At 42.1% G+C, this 22,570-nt stretch overlaps 1 protein-coding gene across 10 annotated transcripts in view; it reads right to left on the bottom strand.

The window, feature by feature from the left end:
• LOC490151 (TLC domain-containing protein 4) overlaps positions 1 to 22,570 on the bottom strand; it is a 103,601-nt gene that overhangs the window by 48,189 nt on the left and 32,842 nt on the right. For 5 of the 10 annotated variants that reach the window (XM_038541264.1, XM_038541260.1, XM_038541258.1 and 2 more), the window contains one exon: positions 1,377 to 1,542. In XM_038541264.1, the coding sequence (XP_038397192.1) occupies positions 1,377 to 1,531 (155 nt within the window). In that variant the 5' untranslated portion in view covers positions 1,532 to 1,542. Of the gene's footprint in view, positions 1 to 1,376; positions 1,543 to 2,597; positions 2,753 to 18,475; positions 18,500 to 20,849; positions 20,973 to 21,332; positions 21,470 to 21,849; positions 21,958 to 22,570 lie in introns of those variants that run through there. The other 5 variants (XM_038541262.1, XM_038541261.1, XM_038541266.1 and 2 more) reach the window with 5 other exon arrangements.

Genomic DNA, 22,570 nt, shown 5'->3' on the forward strand with positions numbered 1-22,570 from the left:
CTGTACCATCCCTATTTCGTGGGCTCCCTGCTCTCCAAGATTCAGATGCCCTTACCTACCCTAACAATGGTGAAAAGGAAATGAAAATAGCTCAAAATTTACTCTCAGAAAATTGGTCTCCCATCCCACTCCTCAACCCTTCCTTCTCTTTCCCTATTCTACCTATCTCCATGTTAGAAAGGGTTTTTGAAAATAATGGTTAGTATCTTTTGTATCCCGCTTGTGCAAAACATCTTTGTGCTATTAAGACAAAAAACACATACTTATTTTTCAAAACTACACAGAGAAATAGTTTTCATTTTTTGGGTAAAAAGAGCTATAGCATGTATGAACTGGACAAATCAGTGTAAGGTGCAAAAGGAAACAACTGAGGTCTTATTCACAGTCTTAAGTTATAAAAGTGGATGCCTACAAACCAATTTGGCTCAAATAGAGGGGATTTCCAGTCAAATATGACCATTCTCAAAAAAATACTTAGACTCTGGCAGAAGTTAATTCTAAAAGGAAATTTCGATGAAAAATAATTATAGCAAGTTTAGAGACCTGAATTCATTTTATAGTTAGCATTAACTTCAAGTAAACAACAACAAATATACCGATAGCTGCTCCAATTCACCGTAGTTTGCAAATGCTTAGTGATGTGTGGGCGAAATGTTCTCAAGCACATGAAGCAGTCATCAGAGTCATTTTGTGTTTGAAACGTTGTGTGAAAGGTTAACGAGTTGCACACACAAAATATCCATAAACCAACTAATTAAAACTCTGCAGATTTCTATACCCTAAACAAGTACTACTCATTTTCCTTTTTTTTTTGGGGGGGGGGGGAGGGAGTCTTAAATAAAATCTAAAAAGTGTATTTTACTTTAACAAAAGAATAGATTCTGGTGGGCTGAATTATAATAAAAAGTTCATTAAAAGAGAGACAGATATTTTAACCATTTACCACACTCTTTGGTGTACAGCATTTAACTGCCTTCAGTCTGGCTAAACCAGACAACACTATATATAGGCTACTCACAGCCCCAGCCAACATTAACTTCTGTGATCACTTCCAGAGAGCATGTGTTTGTTATCATAAACGTTTCAGAGGAGAATGTAAAACAGGACTCTTCTGAAGTCAGCTGGAATCTACTTAAATGTTCCCACGCTTCCCCAGAAAGTTCAATTTTTCCTAACATCTTTCAATAGAAGAATTTTTAGAATTTTCTTGTATGAGATCTATCTACTTACTTTCCTTTTCCTCCTAAGGTCAAATAAAAAAAATATGACCTTAAATTTTGTTAGACCTTAAATGAACAATTTTTTGGAAATATTTTAGATAATTTTATTTCATAAAACTAACTTTCAAAAATCAGTTACATTTTCATATGCTTTACCTGGAGTTCCATTCAATCTTCTTCTCAAAGCTGAGACTAACAAAACCTGGAGAAACTTTTGCTGAAAACCAGAAACTTATAAAGTAGAAAAGAAGCTGAAAGGTGAAAAAGCTGGTAAAAACAGTGCTGGAGACCACTTTGGTGTTGGTGTCCATATTTCTTCAACCTGTTAAGAAAAAAAAGATAGCTGTCAATTGCTTTAAATTGCTCAAAACAAATCTAATTTTATTTTAAAAGAGTTATGTGCTTACATTTTTAATAATGTATTTTAACTTGCACAAATACCAGAATACAAGGAAACTAAAAGACTTTTAAGTCTTTATCAGCTATTTGTCACGTATCTTGTATTTGTATTTAAAGAAAAGGGAAACTTATCTTAAATATCTCACTATTGTCAATTTTAGAAGGCAAATTTAACAGTATGATTTCCAAAATTATCTAAGTCTTAGAGTTTAGGAGGGCATTTCAAGTACTATAACTGAAGGTATTCCTTTAGTAATATTTTTAATTAAACTTAGGAAAAATCACCTGATTTCTCTATGCCTCAACTTCCTCATCTATATGAGTTCATTAGATAATTTCTAAGAAACAATTAGGCCAAAAATCATAATAAAACCAAGATTATCTGCAACAGCAAAACAAAATAATTATATTATAAAAATTGTACAGTGAGACAAATGACATTTAAAACAAAATTAAAATGTTAAGAAGAATAATACTATCTTAGAAAAAAAGAACTATACCACTGTTGCTGCTTAAATTAGAATTTAACTTTTAAGAAGTATTCTGCAATCACACACATCTTTGAACCAAAAATAGCCCATGGCTTTTTATCTCTAAAATAAAAGATTTTTATAAAAGAACTTCAGGTTTTAATGGTAGAGTTAGTAGAAAGAATAGTAATATGCATATATACACATTCAAAGTATGTTTTCCATCTCACTGAACTGAACTGTATTTGTATCCTAAAAATCTTCGGAACATTCAGACCAAAAGAAAGACACTAAAGCATTTGCTCATATTCAGCAAATACAGCATTTCTAGAAATGGCTCCATCTTTGAGAGAGCTGACCCTCAAAAGAAAAGGAAATGAATCAATACATATTTCCAGCTGCCTCATGTGAAGAAATAAAGTCACCTACTAAAGCCAATTCACTAGAGAAAAGCCAAGTCATTGACTGTACTAGCAATAACCCCACTTCATTCCCTTCCAACCAGTACCTCATAATAAGAATCAGGCTCCCACAGGACCCCTTCTGACAGAACTCATGTGTCTGTAATGAGTTCTTTCCCCATTCTTTCTTTCTGATGTGTGTGCTCAGTAAAAATATTGATATTACAATTCTTCTCCCTGAGATTCCATTAACCTTATTGTTCATTTACTTTTTTTTACAATTCAACATGTGTTTTAGGGTATTAAAAATTTAATTTGTGATCTTTTAACCTAGGTTTAATATTAACCAAATAACACATAAAAGTTTTGTACATAAATTAAACATTATAATTCACTAAGTGAGATGTAATAGGGAAAATGGTTTTCTAAGATTAAAGTAAATGGGGATCTGGAGGCCAGGTGGGCAGATAAATATTAAAAAATGAAACCAGTAACCAGAAAAGAGTGGAGAGTTTAAGCTTCATTGTGAGGATAGCTTGCCCTGAAGGATTCTGTATGTTCCCTGTTAGTCCTGGTGGGTGGCTGGACATAAGCTACTCATTTACTTTTGTTAAAATTCAACTATATAATGAGCATTTGTTTCATTAATGATTTCTTTTTTTTTTCAAGATGCAACTTTTTTTTTTTTAAGATTTATTTATTTATTTATTCAGAGAGAGCAAAAGAGAAGCAGAGACACAGGCAGAGAGAGAAGCAGGCTCCATGCAGGGAGCCGGACATGGGACTCGATCCTGGGTCTCCAGGATCACACCCCAGGCCGCAGGCGGCGCTAAACCGCTGCACCACCGGGGCTGCCCTCATTAATGATTTCTAAGTTATATTATAAAACATAGTAGGTATCACACAATATTATCCATTTTATGAACTATTACCCAGCATGTTAACATAAAAACACTTGAACAACTCACCATTAAAGACATTCCTCATTCCAACTGGAAGAACAAACAGTATTAAAATGTCTATCCTACCCAAAGCAATCTGCACATTTCATGCAATCCCTATCAAAATACCACCAGTATTTTTCACAGAGCTAGAACAAATAATCCTAAAATGTGTATGGAACCACAAAAGACCCCAAATACCCAAAGCAACCCTCAAAAAGAAAAGCAAAGCTGGAGGCATCACAATTCCAGACTTCAAGTTATATTACAAAGCTGTAGTCATCAAGACAATATGGTACTGACACAAAAACAGACACATAGATCAGTGAAACATAATAGAAAACCCAGAAATGGACCCACAACTATATGTTCAACTAATCTTCAATGAAGCAGGAAATAATATCCAATGGAAAAAGGACAGTTTCTTCAACAAATGGTGTTGGGAAAACTGGACAGCAACATGCAGAACAATGAAACTGGACCACTTTCTTACACCATACATAAAAATAAATTCAAAATGGACAAAAGACCTAAATGTGAGATAGGGAACCATCAAAATCCTAGAGAACACAGGCAGCACTCTCTTTGATTTGGCTAGAGCAGCTTCTTACTAGACACATTGCCAGAGGCAAGGGAAACAAAAGCAATAATGAACTACTCGGACTTCATTGAGATAAAAAGCTTCTGCACGGTGAAGGAAACAATCAACAAAACTAAAAGGCAGCCTATGGAATGGGAGAACATATTTGCAAATGACTTATATGATAAAAGGTTAGTATCCAAAATCTATAAAGAACTTACCAAAACAACACCCCAAAAACAACCCATTTAAGAAATGGGCAGACATAAATAGACATTTTTCCAAAGAAGTCATACAGATGGCTAACAGACACATATAAAGATGCTCAACATCAGTAAGCATCAGGGAAATACAAATCAAAATCATGAGATACCACCTCATCCCTATCAGAATTAACTGATAACTAAAATTAACAACACAAGAAACAATAGATGTTGGTGAGGATGCAGAGAAAGGGGAAACCTCTTACACTACTAATGGGAATGCAGACTGGGGCAGCCACTCTGGAAAACAGTATGGAGGTTCCTCAAAAAGTTAAAAATAGAATTATGCCATGATCCAGCAATTGCACTACTGAGGATTAACCCAAAGAATACAAAAATACTGATTCAAAGGGGCACATGCACCCTGATATTTATAGCAGCATTATCAACAATAGCCAAATTATGGAAAGAGTCTAAACATCCATTGACTAATGTATGGATAAAAAAGAGGTGTTATAGACACAAACCCCCCCCCACACACACACACACAATGGAATATTACTCAGGCATCAAAGGAATGAAATATTGCCATTTGTAATGATGTGGTTGGAGCTATACTGTATGATATTAAGCAAAATAAGTCAGAGAAAGACAAATACCATATGATTTCACTCATATACAGAATTTAGGAAACAAAACAACACACGGGAAGGGAAAAGAAAGAGAGGGAAACAAACCATAAGAGACTTTTAAAAAAAAAAGATTTTATTTATTTGAGAGAGAGAACACAAGCAAGGAGAAGGGCAGAAGGAGAAGTAGTCTCCCTGCTGAGCAGGGAACCCGATGCAGAGCTCAATGTGGAGCTCATTCCCAGGATCCTGAGATCATGACCTGAGCTAAAGGCAGATGCTAACCAACTGAGCCACCTAGGCATCCCACCATAAGAGACTCTTAATGATAGAGAACAAACTCTGGGTTGATGGAGGGAAGTAGATGAAGAAGGACTAAATGGTGATGTACTTGTGATGCACACTGGGTGTTTTCTGTAAGGGATGAAACACTAAATTCTACTCCTGAAACCAGTATTACACTATATGCTAACTTACTAGAATTTAAATAATAATTTAGAAGAAAAAAAAGAAATTCCTCATTCCTAAAAGGCTACTTTTTGTTAAGTCTGGCTTATTTTTTATTTTTAACAGATTCACTTTCACTTAACTGGGGTCTTTAGGGTACATGTTGAGTCTCCCTTTGCAAAAATGTTTCATTTAAAACTAAAGAGCTCCATATAGTCAGTGGAGCTGTGGCTTCTATTAAAGGCTCAACAGACAGAAGCTAATTAAATTGTTCTACTCCCAGCTTTGTTTCTTATTAAGCAGCTGCTTGCTTCATCAGTCATGCCAAATCAAGGACAAATCCAATGATTTTTTACAAATTTCCCCAGAAAACCAAGGCTTCCGGTAGAAAGCAAAGTGCCCCTTTCATTCGTTGAATCAGACAAGAAAAGGGGGGAAATGGACAATGCTTATTACTGACCTAGATTAAGAATCTTGGAGGGGCACCTGGGTGGCTCAGTGGTTGAGCATCTGCCTTTGGCTCAGGTCATATGATCTGAAATAGACTTGAGAAATAACTCCTGCTATCCCATAAGGTTCCCTCTTGGTCTCTTATATGTAACATTTTTTACAGATATTTATATGGTACTCAATCTGCATATAATACAGAGCTGGAAAAGATAGCTAATATAATGGGTTAACAGAATTAGTTTCTAAGTTATCTTCATAAGCTGAAATAGTGAATCTCAATCAGAAAGAAAAAGTATAATAGGAATACATTTTTTAAAGGCAATACCTAAGTACAAGATTTAGTATAATAGCTACATAACACACACACACACACATACACACACACACAGTGGAAGCCTTAGCATTTTAAATTACACAAACCAATGAGAGATAATGTAATGAAGATACGAAAAAAAAGTTCAGGCTCATTTATAGTCAGCATAAAAGTATACCTTTGGATCAAGATACTTATTCTCACTTTACTCTGAATTAATCACATATCATTGGGAACAAGATTACTTAGAAAAGACTCAAGAGCATTCTGCAAACATCTTCGGTGTCATGCGGAAAAGTGAAAGAAGGAACTGATTCTGCATTACTCAAAATGGCACAAATGGGCAAAAATTACAGGGAGGGAAGAGTTCAGCTTAATTTAAGGAAGAACCTTCTAACAATTTAGAAGTGCCCAAGTATCCATCACGGAGGTGGTAAAAGGACCTCAAGGAGGTGGACCTGAGGCGTTGAGAGCACTCTCAAAAAGAAAGATTCTCTAATTCTAGGACTAAACTGAACTTTGGTATCTAAAAAAAAAAAAAAGAAAAAAAAAAAAAGAAAACAATTTTGGGGATGTCTGGGTGGCTCAGTCAGTTAAGCACCTGCCTTGAGCTCAGGTCATGATTTCAGGGTTCTGGGATGGAGCTCTGCATTGGGTTCCCTGCTCAACAGGGAGCCTGCTTCTCCCTCCCCCCTCCCTCTGCTACTCCCCTTGTGCTTTCTGTCAAATAAACAAAACCTTTTAAAAATAGACAATTTTTCATTAAACACTATGTAAACTTCTCAACAGTCTATCATTTAGGTTTTTAAAAATCAAAATTACGTATGTAGGAAAATATTAAGTACATATAACTCAGTGGGGAACACACAGAGTTAGTTGCGGTCTTGAGATTGAACTTCATTCCACCGCTTGCTGTGTGACCCAGGACAGATTACTAAGTTTGCCTTACCTGAACCTCAGTTCCCTGTAAAATGGGGATAATACTACTAGCTTGGCATGGTTGTCATGAGGCATGAACCATACGTATGTTGGACACTTAGAACAGTACGTGGCATACGGTGCACATTCAGTTATGTTTCTGCTTCCACCACTATCCGTCCCCAGCGGCAAGACGGTATGCAATTTCTGGGTCTGTCACCACGCCAGCCAAGGGCAATAAGACCACCGTCTGGCCACTAGCCCTTAGGCCCCTAACCCCTCCCAGTTGGCATTAGTCAACAACACTCTCACATGCAGGCAGACCCCATTGCAGATATCTATCTGCAGAGACCACGTGACTCTCCCTATCATGCTCCTGAGTTTCTCCCCAGCAGCCACCTGACCCAGCCCCTCACTGTTCACCTCCCAAAGCCTCCCACTAGGCCCCCCATTGGGCTGCTGCTCCGTGCCCAGGGAACAGATCTCTGTCCTTGGCCTCTCCTCTGTGAGCTCTGAAAACCACCCTCCCCCACCCCTCCAGTCCCCTCAGGTCGTCGCTGCCTGGTGTCCCACACTTCGGAATCAGGAGGTGGCCCCATGTCCTCTTTACTCCTCATGGTCTCCTTTGGGCCTGACTCCTCCTGTCCCCTGCTGCCCGGAAACACCCAGAATGCTTTGCTCCTGCTATTTAGTGATGCCACCTCTCCCTCTCCTCACTGGTATTCTATATTCCAACCTCTTGGATGTTTTCTCCCAGTCAGAGACTTTGGTCCCAGTTCCCCAATCTCCTCAAGTCCTAATATCACCCTGAGTGACTTCTCACTACGTAGAAGGTGCAGCCTTCCTTAACAACCCTGTCCTTCTTTCTTCATCAGAACTGGCACCTCTTCCATGCCACCTCAACCACTTATGGACCTTTATCATTCCTGACTCACTGTTTTCCTGCCTCCACAATAACATTTCAAGTATTCCCCTGTTGACCTTTCTTCAAGTGTGCTCAGTATTACAACATTTTTGAGTCCACTGACTTGTTGGCTTGTTCCCAACCCACCAGCCCTTTCCTATGTTTTACTTCCCTCTTTCATCAGCTTAGATCCTAGAGCCTATCATTTTAGTAATACTCTTACTCTTACTAGCACCCTACATTCCTTTTCCACTGCCAAGAGCTGGCAAAGCTCCAACCCCAGAACTGCTCAACTATTTACTCAGCGATGAGCCCTAAACAATCAGAGCTCTGTTGGGAAGTGCCACACACCAGAAGGGATTGGGGCTGGTGAGTGAAAAATGGCAGAGGGATTAGACAGCCCTCAACACTGGCTGCACTCCCATCACACTGCCCTGGCTGACCCATCCTCTCACACACCACCATTCATTTTCCAAATCATCCCTACTTTTCAAACCTCTAGCCACACACCCCCATTCTCAACAGATAACCCCCATCCGACCTCATAAAAGAACAGAAGCCAACATAAGAAAACGCAGTCACCAACTACCTGCATCTTCACCCATCTGTCCTTCCATCCCAGGACAACCTCTCCAACCCATGCACTCTGGATCCATCCTTTCTGGTTGCCCTGGGAATCTTCTGCTCCCCGTGATCCTTTATTCTCTGCAACTAGATTTTTCTACTGGCATTTAAACAGGCTCAAGATCTCAGTAGAAACAAAAATCAACAAATCCACCACTTCTTTAATCTGATAGTTTTCTCTCTTGCCTTCTCTCCCCCTCCCCCCACTCCCTTGAAAGACAAAGTTCTAGAAAGGTGTAACCATACTACCATATCTCATCTCTCTTGCTCTTTAGCCCACTCCATTCATGTCCCCACCTTCATCACTCCCCTGAAATGGCTATCACTAAGTCAACAATGAGCCTAACATGGCCTTCGTGTTACCTGAACTCTCAGAAATGTCAGACACTATTGACCACTTTCTCCTTGTAATACTTCCTTCCCTGTGCTTCTCTAACACCTTACTTCATCTTCTGTCCAGTCACTAAATAAGAGAATTCCCTAAGGCTCAGTCCCAGATCCTCTTCTCTCTACTTGCTTCCTATGTGATTTCACCTATATCTGTGACATCAGTAACCACTTACATGCAGAACAATCTCAAGTTGAAATATCCCACCCAAACCCTTTGAGCTCTTGATGTATACAGCCCACTGCCTACTTGTCAGTACCACGTAAGATTTCAAAGGCATCTGAAACCAAGCTCATGACTTGACCCCTAAACTTAGTCCCCTTCTAGGCTCTTCATTTCAGTGAATCTGTATATCTAGATTTGACAGCCAGAGCCTACGAGCCATCCTTAATAACTTGCTTTCTGGACCTTCCTACTATGCCCCATAATCCAATCCAAAAAGTCTATGGGTTTCATTTCTCAAAGAGCTTTCAAAAATATCCATTTTTCTCTAGCTATGATCATCACTTTTCTAGACTATCTGTAAACCGGCAACTATCTCCAAACAAACTGGAGGACTCCAGGGGAATCTTCACTCAAAGCTGCCCTTGATTATGTCACATCCTCACCTACCCCCAACTTAAAACCTACAATGGTTTCCAAGTGCTCTTACGAGTACCCTACTTTCTCTAGCCTCAACTGGCACTTGCCCTCACTTGCTACACTCCAACTAATGTGACCTTTCTGTTCCTTAAAGATGCCACGTTCTCTGCCTTTAGAAGGCCTTTGCAGAACCTATCCCCACCCCCCCACTCTGCCTTCCACTCCCAGGTTAACTCTCATACTTCTTCAGCTCTCAAGTCAACCCTCACTTCCTCAGAGAGGCCTTCCCCAAGCTCCAGCACCAGGTCAGTCTTCTCTGCTCTCATAGACATAGTGCCAAGTTCTTCCCCTTTACAGCTGCAATTTTTAAAAGATTTTATTTATTTATTCATGGGAGACACACACAGAGAAAAAGAGAGAGAGAGAGAGAGAGAGAGAGAGAGAGAGAGGGGCAGAGGGAGAAGCAGACTCCATGCAGGGAGCCTGATGTGGGACTTGATCCTGGGTCTCCAGGATCACACCCTGGGCCAAAGGTGGCACTAAACTGCTGAGCCACCCAGGCTGCCCTACAGCTGCAATTTAAAAAAAAATATATATTTTTTTAGTATACTAACATGCAGTGTTGTATTAGTTTTGGGCATACAACATAATAATTCAGTAAGTCTATATGTTAGAAACACTCACAACAAGTGTAGCTCCCATCTGTCACCACACAACACTATTACAATACCATTACTATATCCCAATGCTGTGCCTTTTATTCCTGTGACTTATTCATTCCATAACTGAAAGCCCATATCTCCTTCTCCCCTTCACTCATTTTGCCCACTCACACCCCTCCCCTCTGGCAACCATCAGTTTGTTCTCTGTATTTATAGGTCTGATTCTGCTTTTTTTTTTTTTTTTGCTTGTTATTAATCTGATTTTTAGATTCCACATGAGTGAGATCACATAGTCTTTGTCTTTGTCAGTTATAGCTACAATTTAAATCAATGTCTCCTTCCCCTAGTGAAATGTGAACCCCATGAAGGTGGGAAACATGAACTTGTTTCCCCTTGCCACTGCATCCCCATACCTAACACAGGCCTGCCACATACAGGCCTCTGCTCATACATGTGTATTAAATAAAAATGATTAATAACAGGCATTCATATAGTTACATGGGCTTTCCATTCTGCTAATACCTCATCAACAACAGGTCTCTCATTTTATAGTATAGTCAGAATATTTGAAAAAAAAAAAAGAATATTCTAAATTGACAACCCCCGTATTACAGCATGAAAACATATTTACTTCAAAAGGATCCTCACCTCGAATGTCCAAAAGTAAAGAGCACCAACGAAATATTATAAAGTAAACTATTACTGAATATGTGTTTTAGTCCATTTGTATTGCTCTAACAAAATACCACAGACCGGGTGACTTACAGACCGGGTGACTTATAAACATCAGAAATTTATTGTTGCCCACAGTTCTGGAGGCTGGAAGTCTGAGATTTCAACATATGAATTTTTAGGGTGGGGGATAGACAGACATTTAGAATATAGCAGTAACATAAATGGTTTCTCTATCCCAAACTCCCTATAAAAAATGGTATGTGTTCAAAGGTTTCATAATAATTATAATCTGCATTGTATTTTCATTCTCTTATCAACGACAGAAGTACTTACTTCTTGATTTAGCTATGTCACTAGGCCTAACATGTTAAAGTGTTTTAAAAGTTTCTATTTGCAAACTGTAAGCTATTCAGAAATGAACACAGGTCTACAGAAGCTATTTGCCAAACCAAACAAAACCCTATCAAAAAAAGGCATACTTGCACCTCACCCAATCATTCTCAGTTTTGTTTGCATTTTCATATAGGTGGTACACTGCAATTATCTATCTAAATGCTTATGAAATGTCAGTAATTAACCAGAGACAATAAAACCCCCCTCAGTAAAGAATAACTATCACACTACACACTCTTATCTTTTTATTCATGTAAAAACCATTAAACATCTAATCAAATATATACAAAGGTCTCAATTAACTACAGTTATAGGTTTTGGGTTTTATTGGCATTACTGTTATTTTAATTCTACATTGAAAGCTATACGAGAAAAGGAAAATTATGTGCAGAAAACATTCCACCTCTTCTCCTTTTCTGAGCATCAAGTTCAAGAACCATTAGCACTAGTGTGAAAGTCTACGGGAAGCCAGCTACATAAAAGCCAACCTAACTTCCATAATCCTCCAGCTCCTTAACCCCTCTCTGAGAATTCCTGCTGTTTCAAGAAATAATTTCTCTCCTTGGTTTCCTATAGCACTTAATCAGGTCTCCCTTCTATTACAGGTACTTTTAATTAGGATTTTAATAAAACATTCATTCTTATTTTCCTAGCTTACATTTACTTACACTTTTTACATGTTCTGGCTATTAACTTGAAAATAAATAAAATGAAATCTAATACAGTTAACCTATATTGTATCAACTTTTTAAGTCTTGTCTTATTCACATTTTTTAATTTCCTTTTGCACTTACTCTTTGATATGGGATTTGTCTTTATTTTTTTTTCCTAAAGATTTTATTTATTCAAGAGAGATACAGAGAGAGAGGCAGAGACACAGGCAGAGGGAGAAGCAGGCTCCCCACAGGGAGCCCAGTGCAGGACTCAATCCCAGGACCCCATGATTATAACCTGAGCCGAAGACAGACACTCAACCAACCACCCAGGCACCCTGGGAATTTATTTTTATAATGCCTAACAAGAAGTGTGGCTGTAGGAGAGTGACAGGAAAAGACTGCCTTCCCCAGCTCGCCCTACTGCTCTGCTAGTTCCTGATTCCCAATCCACTGAAGAATTCTCACCTTAGAAATTCAGTCCATTTTCTAGGGCCTTAAGGCTCAGAGTACAGATTACATTTTGTTTAACTGGTAAACATTTCCTAGCATCTAACCCCACTTAAAATTTTTATAAAGAAGTTTTTGTTTTGCAAACCTAAGAGATCCAATGACAGCCACTGGATTTTGGATAAACCAGAATGTCTTAAGCTAGCAGACAATAGTAATTGGGAGATTGCACAAAAATAGCACTTGACACAAATAATAAGGGGGTTAGAAGCATGTACAATTAGAGGGCCCATCCTTAAGAAACTCAAGATTTCAAGTACAACACAGTCCCCAAGCCTTAGAAGAGGTTAGTGTATGAGGAGCCCAACAGCTAAAGCAGGGACCAGGTGGCACTGTGTCACCTGGGGGACTTGGGAAGAGGACTGATGTTCTGCAGCCAACTTCTACACAACATCCAATGTCCTTATTTCCCTGCAATTCTCTTCCTGGAAGGGAGCCTCTTGGCTTGGGACATCTCTTGGCTTTCTGCCAACACTGTGAAATCAAGGAAAAGCTGGACAGAGCAAGATTTTTCCAAATATGTTTTGTTCCTCTTCTAAAGGAATCACTGCCAAGCCAGCTGGGAAATCAGAACCTAAGGAAACAGGGAGGTCCTTCTCACCTTCAAATTGTCAATCGGATTACCCCTGAGAGTGTCCTTGGGATGCAGAGAAGTGGCTGAGGCAGGACAAAGCCCGCCTATCTTCCATTTTCTCTCTTTTTGCCTACTCCCCACAGGAGCCATAAAAAGTACTAATGGGGCAAAGGAGCTGAAGAACAATTTAGCAAAATTCTCTCACCTGTTGAGTCTTAAAATACATTCCATTCAATTCAAGAGAGACCTAAAATCAAATCCTACTCCCAGAGGCCATGGGCAAGAAAAATGTAACCTTTCTGACTTGCAAGTCCTATGGAAAGGGATAAGAATGCAAACATTGCAAGACTGTTGTCTGGTTTGAGTGAGATGGATTAAGTACATCAAGCACAGTGTTTGGCACATGTAGCCACTTGTGATAATTCCTTGGCAGTGTGACATCACCACTCCTGTCACCCATGAATCTGAGCTGGCCTTGCCTCCTGATGACAAACAATGAGTAGAAGAGAGGCTGTGAGGATCCCAGGGCCTCAGTAAGCCTCAAAGCACCTCTTTGAGCATCCGCCTTTTGCTCTCTTGAGCATTGCTCTAAACTTGCCACATAAAGAAACTGGTCTAGTCTACTGGAGCATGAGAGACCATCTGCAGAACTGAGACACCCCGCTGACAGACAGCACTCAATACAAGCCACCTGTGCCACACTGGTAAGCCTCCTCCGATCTGCCTGCCCAGTGGACCCTCCAGCTGAATGCAGCCATATATATGAGCCTATAACCAGCAGAGTAACTGCCCAGCCACCCACAGAATCATGAGAAAGAATAAATCACTGTTTTAAGCCACTAGGTTTGGGGGTGGTTATTCAGGAGTACATCAAAACACCACTCAATAAAGGATAGCACCTGTTATCACCACCTTTTCCTAAGCAAAAAATGTTACACCCATGTCTCAAATGGTAGGTACCAAGTCACAGAGGGATAGGATATTCAGGATTTAAAGCAATGTGATCATTTCCCCCTCCTTTTAACCTATGGCCTAGGGGCCCTGCAGCTTGTCTACACCTCTGATCTGATTGGGGGATATGGTGGCTTAAATAAGAAGAAGCCAGAGTTTTTAAACTCTCTACGTGGCCTTTCATATTGTTCCCTAAAGGCCACTTAAAACCCTACCAAGGTACATTGAGAGTGGTTTCTCTTCTCTTCTGACATCTCCCGTCTTCCCGTAAGATTGCCTTTGCCCAACGGCACTGTTTCCCAATAAACAGGATATTCACCAGCCTCATGACATCTAGTTTGACACTTGTCAGGCAGCCAAAAAAATCTGAACACAGTGACATGTTTCCCTGAACCATTTCTCAGGCCATGAGGTGATGTACAAAACAATCACATGTAGCTTCGGATGACCTCAAGGTTAACATTTACTACAATCTCATGTTTAAATTCAGGCTAAGTCCTATATAAGTACCTTAGCTTAACCCATAGGCTGGGTAATAAAGAACTGTTCTGGGACAATATTCTGAGTTAAGACTTGAGTGAATGTGATCATGGAAGCATAGACTCAAGGTTCATGAGACTTGAACTTTCCCAGCTTCACAAAACAAGGTCACACTGCACTGACCTGTAGATCTTGGAGTCCTGCAAACACTCTCACATGCTACAACTTAGTAATAACTGAGAGCTGGAACACGCTCTCGAGATTTCTTGGAATGGTGACCCTGAGCCCTTCTCAGTGTGAACATGTACCATCCTTCCTACACGGACCAACTACAGATTTGTGCATGTATGTTTTTAAGAGGAAAATATTTCATTCATTGCTATAGTTCTGATACATTAATGCTGTTTAAACATCCTCACTTCTTAGAGGTGGCTGAAATAGATGATGGAGGATTGAGGAGTGCACTCATCATGATAAGTGCAGGGTGGTGTATGGAAGTGCTGAATCACTATATTGTACACCTGAAACTAATATTACACTGTATGTTAACTGGAATTCAAATAAAAACTTTAAAAATAAATAAGTAAACACCCTCACTTCTTGCTGTGTAAGTTGCAAGCCTAGAAATCCTGGGCAAGTGGGTTCTACTCATAATATTCTACAAAAATTATATAATCTGTACTACCTTATAGGAAAAAATTGCCTGAGAACAATACCAGATTGCTGTTTTAATCTGTCCTCTTAAAGCTCTCTCTGGATTAAGCCCATGATCTTACCTCTCACTCTAATGGCCCTTCACGGAGGAGTGCCAAGGCATGATACCCCTGATGAACAGTAAGGAACATGGTATGAAATGGCATCACAAGGCAAGGTCACTAGGTTTTACTGTACAACACTGGGGATGTTGTTGGGAATCCTGGCCATCGCAAATGCAATGTTTTCTGGCTGAAAATCCAAAGGGGGAAATTTCTCTCACCTCCTAGAATCAGGAATAGATGGATTTCTCCAATTTGATTTCTCTTCTAGAAACCTTGAACCTTGTTGTGGACTGTTTACCTCTCCTCTTAGGCTGCTGGAAAGTTTACAGACAAAACTTCAAAGTACACTAACTAACCTCCCTCATAACTCCATCTTATTTTCCTTTGGTTTATTTTTCACTCTCATCTGAAATTTACTGCATCTTGTCCTATCATATGCATCTTTGTAAACCATCCCGAATCACTTTTGGAATAAGGATGGGTATAAATAAAACTAAAGATATTATAATCAGTGTGTATGCCTAATTCCCCTATGCCAGATGGTGAGTTCTTGTAAGGAAGGGCTGTGCACTGCCCCACTATGAAATCCTTATAGTGTCTAGTGCTTTTACCCCTGAATGAATATTTGGGGAATTAAATGTACAGAATATATAAATTTTGATACCACTGTGTTAAATGAATTACAAAATAAGCAGTATACCAATGATTTTATCTTTTATCCTTAAAACAGGAATGTGTCAATGGATGCATGTACAGGGGTGTCTACAACAGCATTAGAAACAACTCTCAGGGCCAATGATAGGGAAATGATTAAATATACTGGTGCAGCCACACTAGCAAAGGTTATACAGACATTTAAATAAACAAGATGATACAGAAAGGCATTCATTCACCTATCACACACTATAGGGTGAAAAAAAAAAGCAGGCAGTAAAATAATACATTTTTCATAAATACCTGAGTATTTTGGCATTTATAGAGAAGAAAGGCTATACCCCCAAACTGCTAACTGGCTGTATTCGGGAGTGAAATCAGGGGAAATTGGAGCTGGAGAAAGGGGAAGAAGTGAACTGTCATTCTCTTCTGTATTGATTATTTTCATGGTTTTTGTTATTTGTAACAAGCAAGTTTCACTTTTGTAATTAAAAAAAAAACCACTAAAGAAAACATTTAGCAACTTGAGATTATAAAGCATTCTCAAATCCTCAAATTGTCTAATGTCTCAAGGGTTTGGTTGGGAGATACTAAGCTGGGATACTCCAAACAAGCTGCCTTTGCTCCCAGGCTCTGCCTTCCTTATGGGCAACTTGGCCTCCTACCTTTAGAGCCTTTATCTTGCCCTGGATTCCTCCACAAAGCACGTAAGAAATTGGTTTAGTGACATTCATACAGGTTTTTAAAATACGAAAAGGCAAAAGAATCTTTCTCAGTCAGAACACAGCTATAGTCTTTGCAAGTCCTGAAAATAGCACATAATAAATCATAAAAAATTTAAATTCTTAATTGTCTCAATGTTCTCACATGTACTAGAGCAAAACATGTTAATTGAACAAGACTAGTTTGGGGAATTCTGTCCCTAAAACGTTAATGCTTTGTAAACAGGGAAGGTTTAATTGTTCTGATTTTTCCACAAGATGAAAATTCCTTCTTCCCCCATTCCACTAGGTAAATACATATCAAATAGGGAGAAGTTTTCTATGCCTTCAAAGTGTACTTTTGAAAGGTTTTTGTAAGCCTATTTGGAGAAAACTAAATTAACTTGACCAAGACAGATTTTCCATGTCCCCAAAATGTAAAAATTAAATCAAAACCAATGTATAAACCCATCAATGAATGGTTATTTCTAGGTTGGCCATGGCAGGATACGGTGGACACCAGCACAGCACAGGCCAGGATCCCCACACGGGATTCTATGGGAACAGTCAGGTGGACACCAGCAAGTCCAGAGCTCAGAGATTACATCAGAGAAAGCACTAGATCTATACCAGACAGCTGAGGAGAAGGAATGTGAAATGCTGAAAACATATCCCCTAAGGAAAGAAAATCAAACAAAGCAAGGATGGGTCAAAGGGAGGATCTAACGAGTTCAGAATGCGTATGACACAGGCAAGCAAGTACACAAGCACCTCCAGTGAACTCTGACACCTGTGCATGCGGCCTTCCACCCTTTGTGGTACTTGCCCTACTGGTGAGGGTTCCAGGTGTAGGAGTCAGGTGTTTGTTGTTAGGAAAAGGCAATCAAAGGCACACAGATAAACTCTGCCCTTGATTATCAAACCCCAGGACCCAGTTACTGGAAATTAGCTTACGGATGCTGCATGCTGCCTCACCTATTACTCCAAGCTTATTTGGCAATCCCAAAGACTATGAATAAGGATTCCAGTTTGACTGTAGATCTTGAAATAGACATCTAAGGAAGTTTTGATAATCTAACCCCTTTACACAAGGTAATGAGAATATTTTTCCGATTCTCTGTAAGGCAGCTAATTTCCTAATGAGTTTCATCAGCACATGGGATTTTGAAATAACACATCTCATCCACTTTTGTAAGAACTTCTCAAAGCTGAAAGGGGAGTTATGAGCCCACATATCAGACTATGAGCCCCTCTGGTCCCTATCCAGCTGATGAAAGTGGACGTGGCCTAAATCCACCAGGCAATTTGTTCTGGATCCATTTGTCCTCTCAACCTACAGAAAAAAAATCTGCCCTAAACCCTAAAGATCCAAGTTTACTCCTTCCATGCTTCCTTTTCCCTCAAAACCAACTATTTTGCTTTGATGTGGATAGAACCAGTAGGAAGTTCCCCTCTGCACCTGTCCATCCTGCTGCCTTCACTAATATGAGTCCTGCTATGAGACACCAGATGAGTTCCCACACTTCCTCCTGTCTCCACCAACAGAGGTCCAGATTTCCCTATCAATTCTATGCTCCCCTCGAGCATCTCCAACCCCAATGCAACCTGCTTATCCAAACATTAGGCAAACATCTCTAAGCAGTGGACTCTGATCCACTAACGGATGATGAGTTTTTCAGAACTGAATAGGAACAGAAAGCATAGAAAGAGAAACAGAAAACAGAATGCTATGCAGGGTAAGGGTATGTATCATTTCATGAAACTGGTTTCAGACTCACATACACTTACTTACATCCTGGGTTGTGGTCCAAAAACCCATTTTGTACTGTGTTGTAATCCGAAAACTCTGAAACACTGCTTTAGACAGCCTTTATCCCTGTAGTCAGACTACCCCCTTGCTATCCATCCCACTGCTCGACAAACTCCCTTCCCTCATGCTAGCTCAAGCTCTGAACAGACTTCCAGCTGTCTTCTTCACCCGCTGTTTTCACAAACCTTGGCCTTTTACAATGATTCACAAGCTCCTTCTCATGTATCCAAAGGATCGCCTTCTCCTTGAACAGACCAATGTTCTGAGGAAAAAAAACAAAACAAAACAAAACTCCCTTGCTATTCCTGCCTTCTTTTCAGGTCTGGGATCTGCTTGCAGAACATCCAACTGTCTCACTATGAATAACAAACCTCTGAGCAGCAGGACTCCATTTCTTTGTGTGCTACCTTTCATCTCCAACAAGATAAAAAAAAAAAAAGAAAGAAAAGAAAGAAAGAAAGAAAGAAAGAAAGAAAGAAAGAAAGAAAGAAAGAAAGAAAGAAACACCACCAAAGTCACTCTCACAATACCTTAGGTTTTCTTACAAAATTAACCTCGCTTTCCTGATGTAATGTGTTCTCGGGTGTAATACATTGAGTGCCTGAGACCAATGCCAGGTGAATATAGCTCATCTCCAGTGGTCCCCATCCTTGAGAACAGATGGTTACTCCACCTCCATACTGCCATCTTCTTCCTCTTGCAAGGCAAATGGAAGGAGGGGAAGCACAGCAAGGTGGCTCTCCCTGTGTGGTGGCATCTTTCCTCTCTCAAGGACGAGGGCACAAGCTGTCCAGCACAACTCCACCACTCCCCGCCCCTGCCTTTCCTTGTCCAACTGCCCACAATTCTCCCCCAGACCATTCATTATCTTCCTCCATAGGAAAACTAGTTTTGTGTATCTTCCTGTAGACTGTTCAGTTTACTTTTTTCAGCCAAAATGACTACCCTGCTTTTTAACCTTCCAAGAGATATCAAAGCCAAATCTGTAGGACATGGAACACTAAGTTGAGAAGAAGAGGACAAGGAGACACTGAGGTCTGAAGGTTTCTTACGAAACCTGCTCAGTTTCCTCTCATACTTGGAATGCCAGCTTTGCTGGTGGAACATAAACCTAGGGTAGTCCCCTTGCAGAGCACTAGGGGAGGAAAGAGCTGCACTTGACTCAGAAGGGCAAGAAACTTGCTCAGAGGGAAAGAGAAAGGGAAGTAACACCTAGGGCACTTTCCAGAATTTGCCAGGAAGTTCCATCGCTGGTCCCTTTCTGTAACCCATCCCCTTTCTCACTTCTGAGTTGGGAACCTGGGGGCTCCTTCACTACCTCTCTGGTTGCCGGACTACCAGGCAGGCCCTCCATTCCCCCACCCCACACCCAACTACACCAAGTCCTCCTCCCTAGTCCTTTGGTGGGAATGCTCTTCATCAGCACTGAGTCAGGCCTCTGTTTACCTTGGTAAACAAATGAATCTCTCTCCATTGGTGATTTCAGAGAAGGAAGGAAAAGATAGGCTGACTCTAGCGTCCGTCCGTACTCCAGGGTGTATTGAGAAGACCCAGCTTCTTCCGGTTAGCTTCAGCCCTTGACCCCCACCATTCCTAGGCACCTCCAAGTACTCAGCTTTAGCTTGGAAGAGCCATTTAACCTTCCCGCAAAGAGGCTTACAGTTAAAGTGATAGGAACAGAAAGCTCATCGTGTACACAATTACGACGGACTGAGCAGCTGGATGCCAGATGTCCGGCTCTAGACAGGTGAAATTTGTACAAGATCACACAGTAAGGATTCCAACACTGGACGGGGGTATTGTGGCAAAAGGAGTCGCAGGGGTAGGAAGAAAAGATGCGCTCTGTAAATATATTCTCTGGGTCATCTGATGGCATGGGGGGGGGGGGGGGTCGGAGTAAGTCAGTGTTCCTGGAGCCATTCTTTCTAATTTTCTAGCATGGCAGGAGTCCACTTGTCTAATTTAGTTTCATCCCTACAATTAAATGAAACGATTAACAAGGGGGAAAAAACCTCTACTTCACACTTAGAAGGGAATGGAGGTTTTCGGTCATTTAACCTTAACTGGCTACATAAAGATGAAGTTGCATTCCAACCTATCCCATTGCTCACACAGCAGTTATCTCTCAACACACACACAATCCCAGATCGATTTTTCTCAACTCCATTTATGACTGAGTGAAGATTTCACTAAAATGACAGCTTTTTTTCCTGCTTCACGCATCAACTCCTAACATCCACACAAACTCTCCCCTCTTGTCCCCAAACTGGTATCAGATTCATTTAAACATTGTCAAAGATCACTCCTTAGGAACAATCTGTAGTCTCACGTAAGTATGTGAGCTGCATTAACACTCACATGTGGACCACTGAGGGGGAAAAAAAACAAAAACAAAAACAAAAAACTCCTGGTCCGCAACAGTGACCCTTTAAGGAACTTCGACAATTCTAAGCACTTTCCCGGAGGTTCCCCCACACTCTTGGGGCTGTAGGAAAATGCTGGCATGCTGGATCCCATTTCCCGGCGGGGTAAACCGAGGCTTTCAGTGTAATCACTCACCGGGGCTGCCACAGTGGTGCTGTGAATAGAGCCCAGGATCTTTCCCAGTAGACTCTTCAGCATGAGGCGACTGAAAATGGGACCCACTTGAGACGACCAGGGTGAATAAGAGCGTGTTGTTTTCTGTAGTTGGGGGGAGGTGCGAGGGGGGAGACTCACCCACTCGGTGCACCCGGCGGTGCCCCGGCCTCCGGCGAGAAGGCCCCCGCGCCCCCGCGCCCCCGCGCCCGCCCCCCGGCCGACACCGCGGGGCGCGGGCCCGAGGATGCTGCGCGGCCGCACACCTGCTGCACCCGCGCCCCCGCCGCCCTCGCGGGGCGCCCACCCGGCTCCGCGCGCCCCAGCCGGCGGCCGCGCTAGGCCGGGACGGGAAGCCGCGGCGCCCCTGGCCGCGGGGCTGCGCGGGGGAGCGCGGGGGAGCGCGGGGGAGCGCGGGGCGCAGCGAGCCCGCCCTCGGCCCCGAGCCCCTCCAAACGGCGTCACCTGTGCCCTGTGCCGGGTCCGGGGCGCCTGGCGCGCGGGCGCGGTGCACCGGCCGGGAGAGCGACGGGCGCCGCCGAAGCCTGGTCCTCCGGCCCGAGCCCCCGCGAGCTGCTCGGCGGGCCGGGGAGCAGCCCGAGACCACAGCTACCGCCGCGGCCGCCGCGCCCGCCCGGACTGCGGGCTCGGGTTTCCGCACGGCGGCTCCTTAAAGGGGCCGCGGCCGCCCGGGCTCCGGCTCGGCTCCCGCTCCCGCTCCGGCTCCGGCTCCGGCTCCGGCTCCGGCTCCGCTCGCGGCGGCTGCGACCCGCGGCCAAGGTGGGCGGGGCCCGGGCCGGCTGCGGGGGCCGACCTCCGAGGGCAGCGCTCGGTCCCGGAGGCGCAGAGCCGGGAACGCCCGAGGCGAGCACACCTCGCCGGGGACCGGGCGTGCGGCTCCCCCGCTTCCCACAGCGCGAGCCAGACGAGCAGGTGAGGACGGTCCGGGCCCTGTTCCGCAGCGGGCAGGACCTGGGCTCACCACGTAATGGAGACTCTTTTCAGGTTATGAGTTTATATTATATTTATAAGCGAGAGGACAGGAAAAGGCCAGCTGCAGATTTTCCGTGCCACGTCTGACTTGGCCAGAGCCGAGTCCGCCCAGTTCTTGCTGGGGTTGCAGGTGCATCCCAGCTGGGTAGGGGGCGTGTGTGGAAGAGGCTCGTCCTCCCTCCGAGCCGCCTCCTCCCGAACCCCTGAAAACCACCCCAGAGAGTGCCCTAGCACTCCACCTACACCCAACACCTGGAGCCCCGCTGCTGTCCGGGCGGGGATGGAGGATCTCAGTTTTTGGTGCTGGCACAGAATTCCAAGTTGCCCAGCGCAATTGAAAGTCTGCCGTTCAATAGCAGCTCTCTGACCTGCTATATACAGCCTCAAAAACCTTCAAATATTCTCGATCAACAGGATGGAATTTTTTGAATACAATAAAATAATGAAGAAGTATATTTGGGCTGTTAGAATTTGCGAAAAGTAATCATAAATACTTCTTTTTGGAAAGAGAGGAGTTCTAATGTTAATTAGTAAGCACTACTCTTAATAATGTAGGGAAGTTATTTGTAAGAAATGTCTATCAATACAGTTAATATGTTTTACCTAATATTTACATGCACACACATACACATTAGCTAAACTAATCTCACTGAGGCTCAATTTCCTCATCTATAAAATGGGGATAATTCATAATTACCTCTGCAGACCCC

This window comes from Canis lupus, chromosome 6 (genome assembly GCF_011100685.1).
Source record: "Canis lupus familiaris isolate Mischka breed German Shepherd chromosome 6, alternate assembly UU_Cfam_GSD_1.0, whole genome shotgun sequence".
NCBI classification, from domain to species: Eukaryota; Metazoa; Chordata; class Mammalia; order Carnivora; family Canidae; genus Canis; species Canis lupus.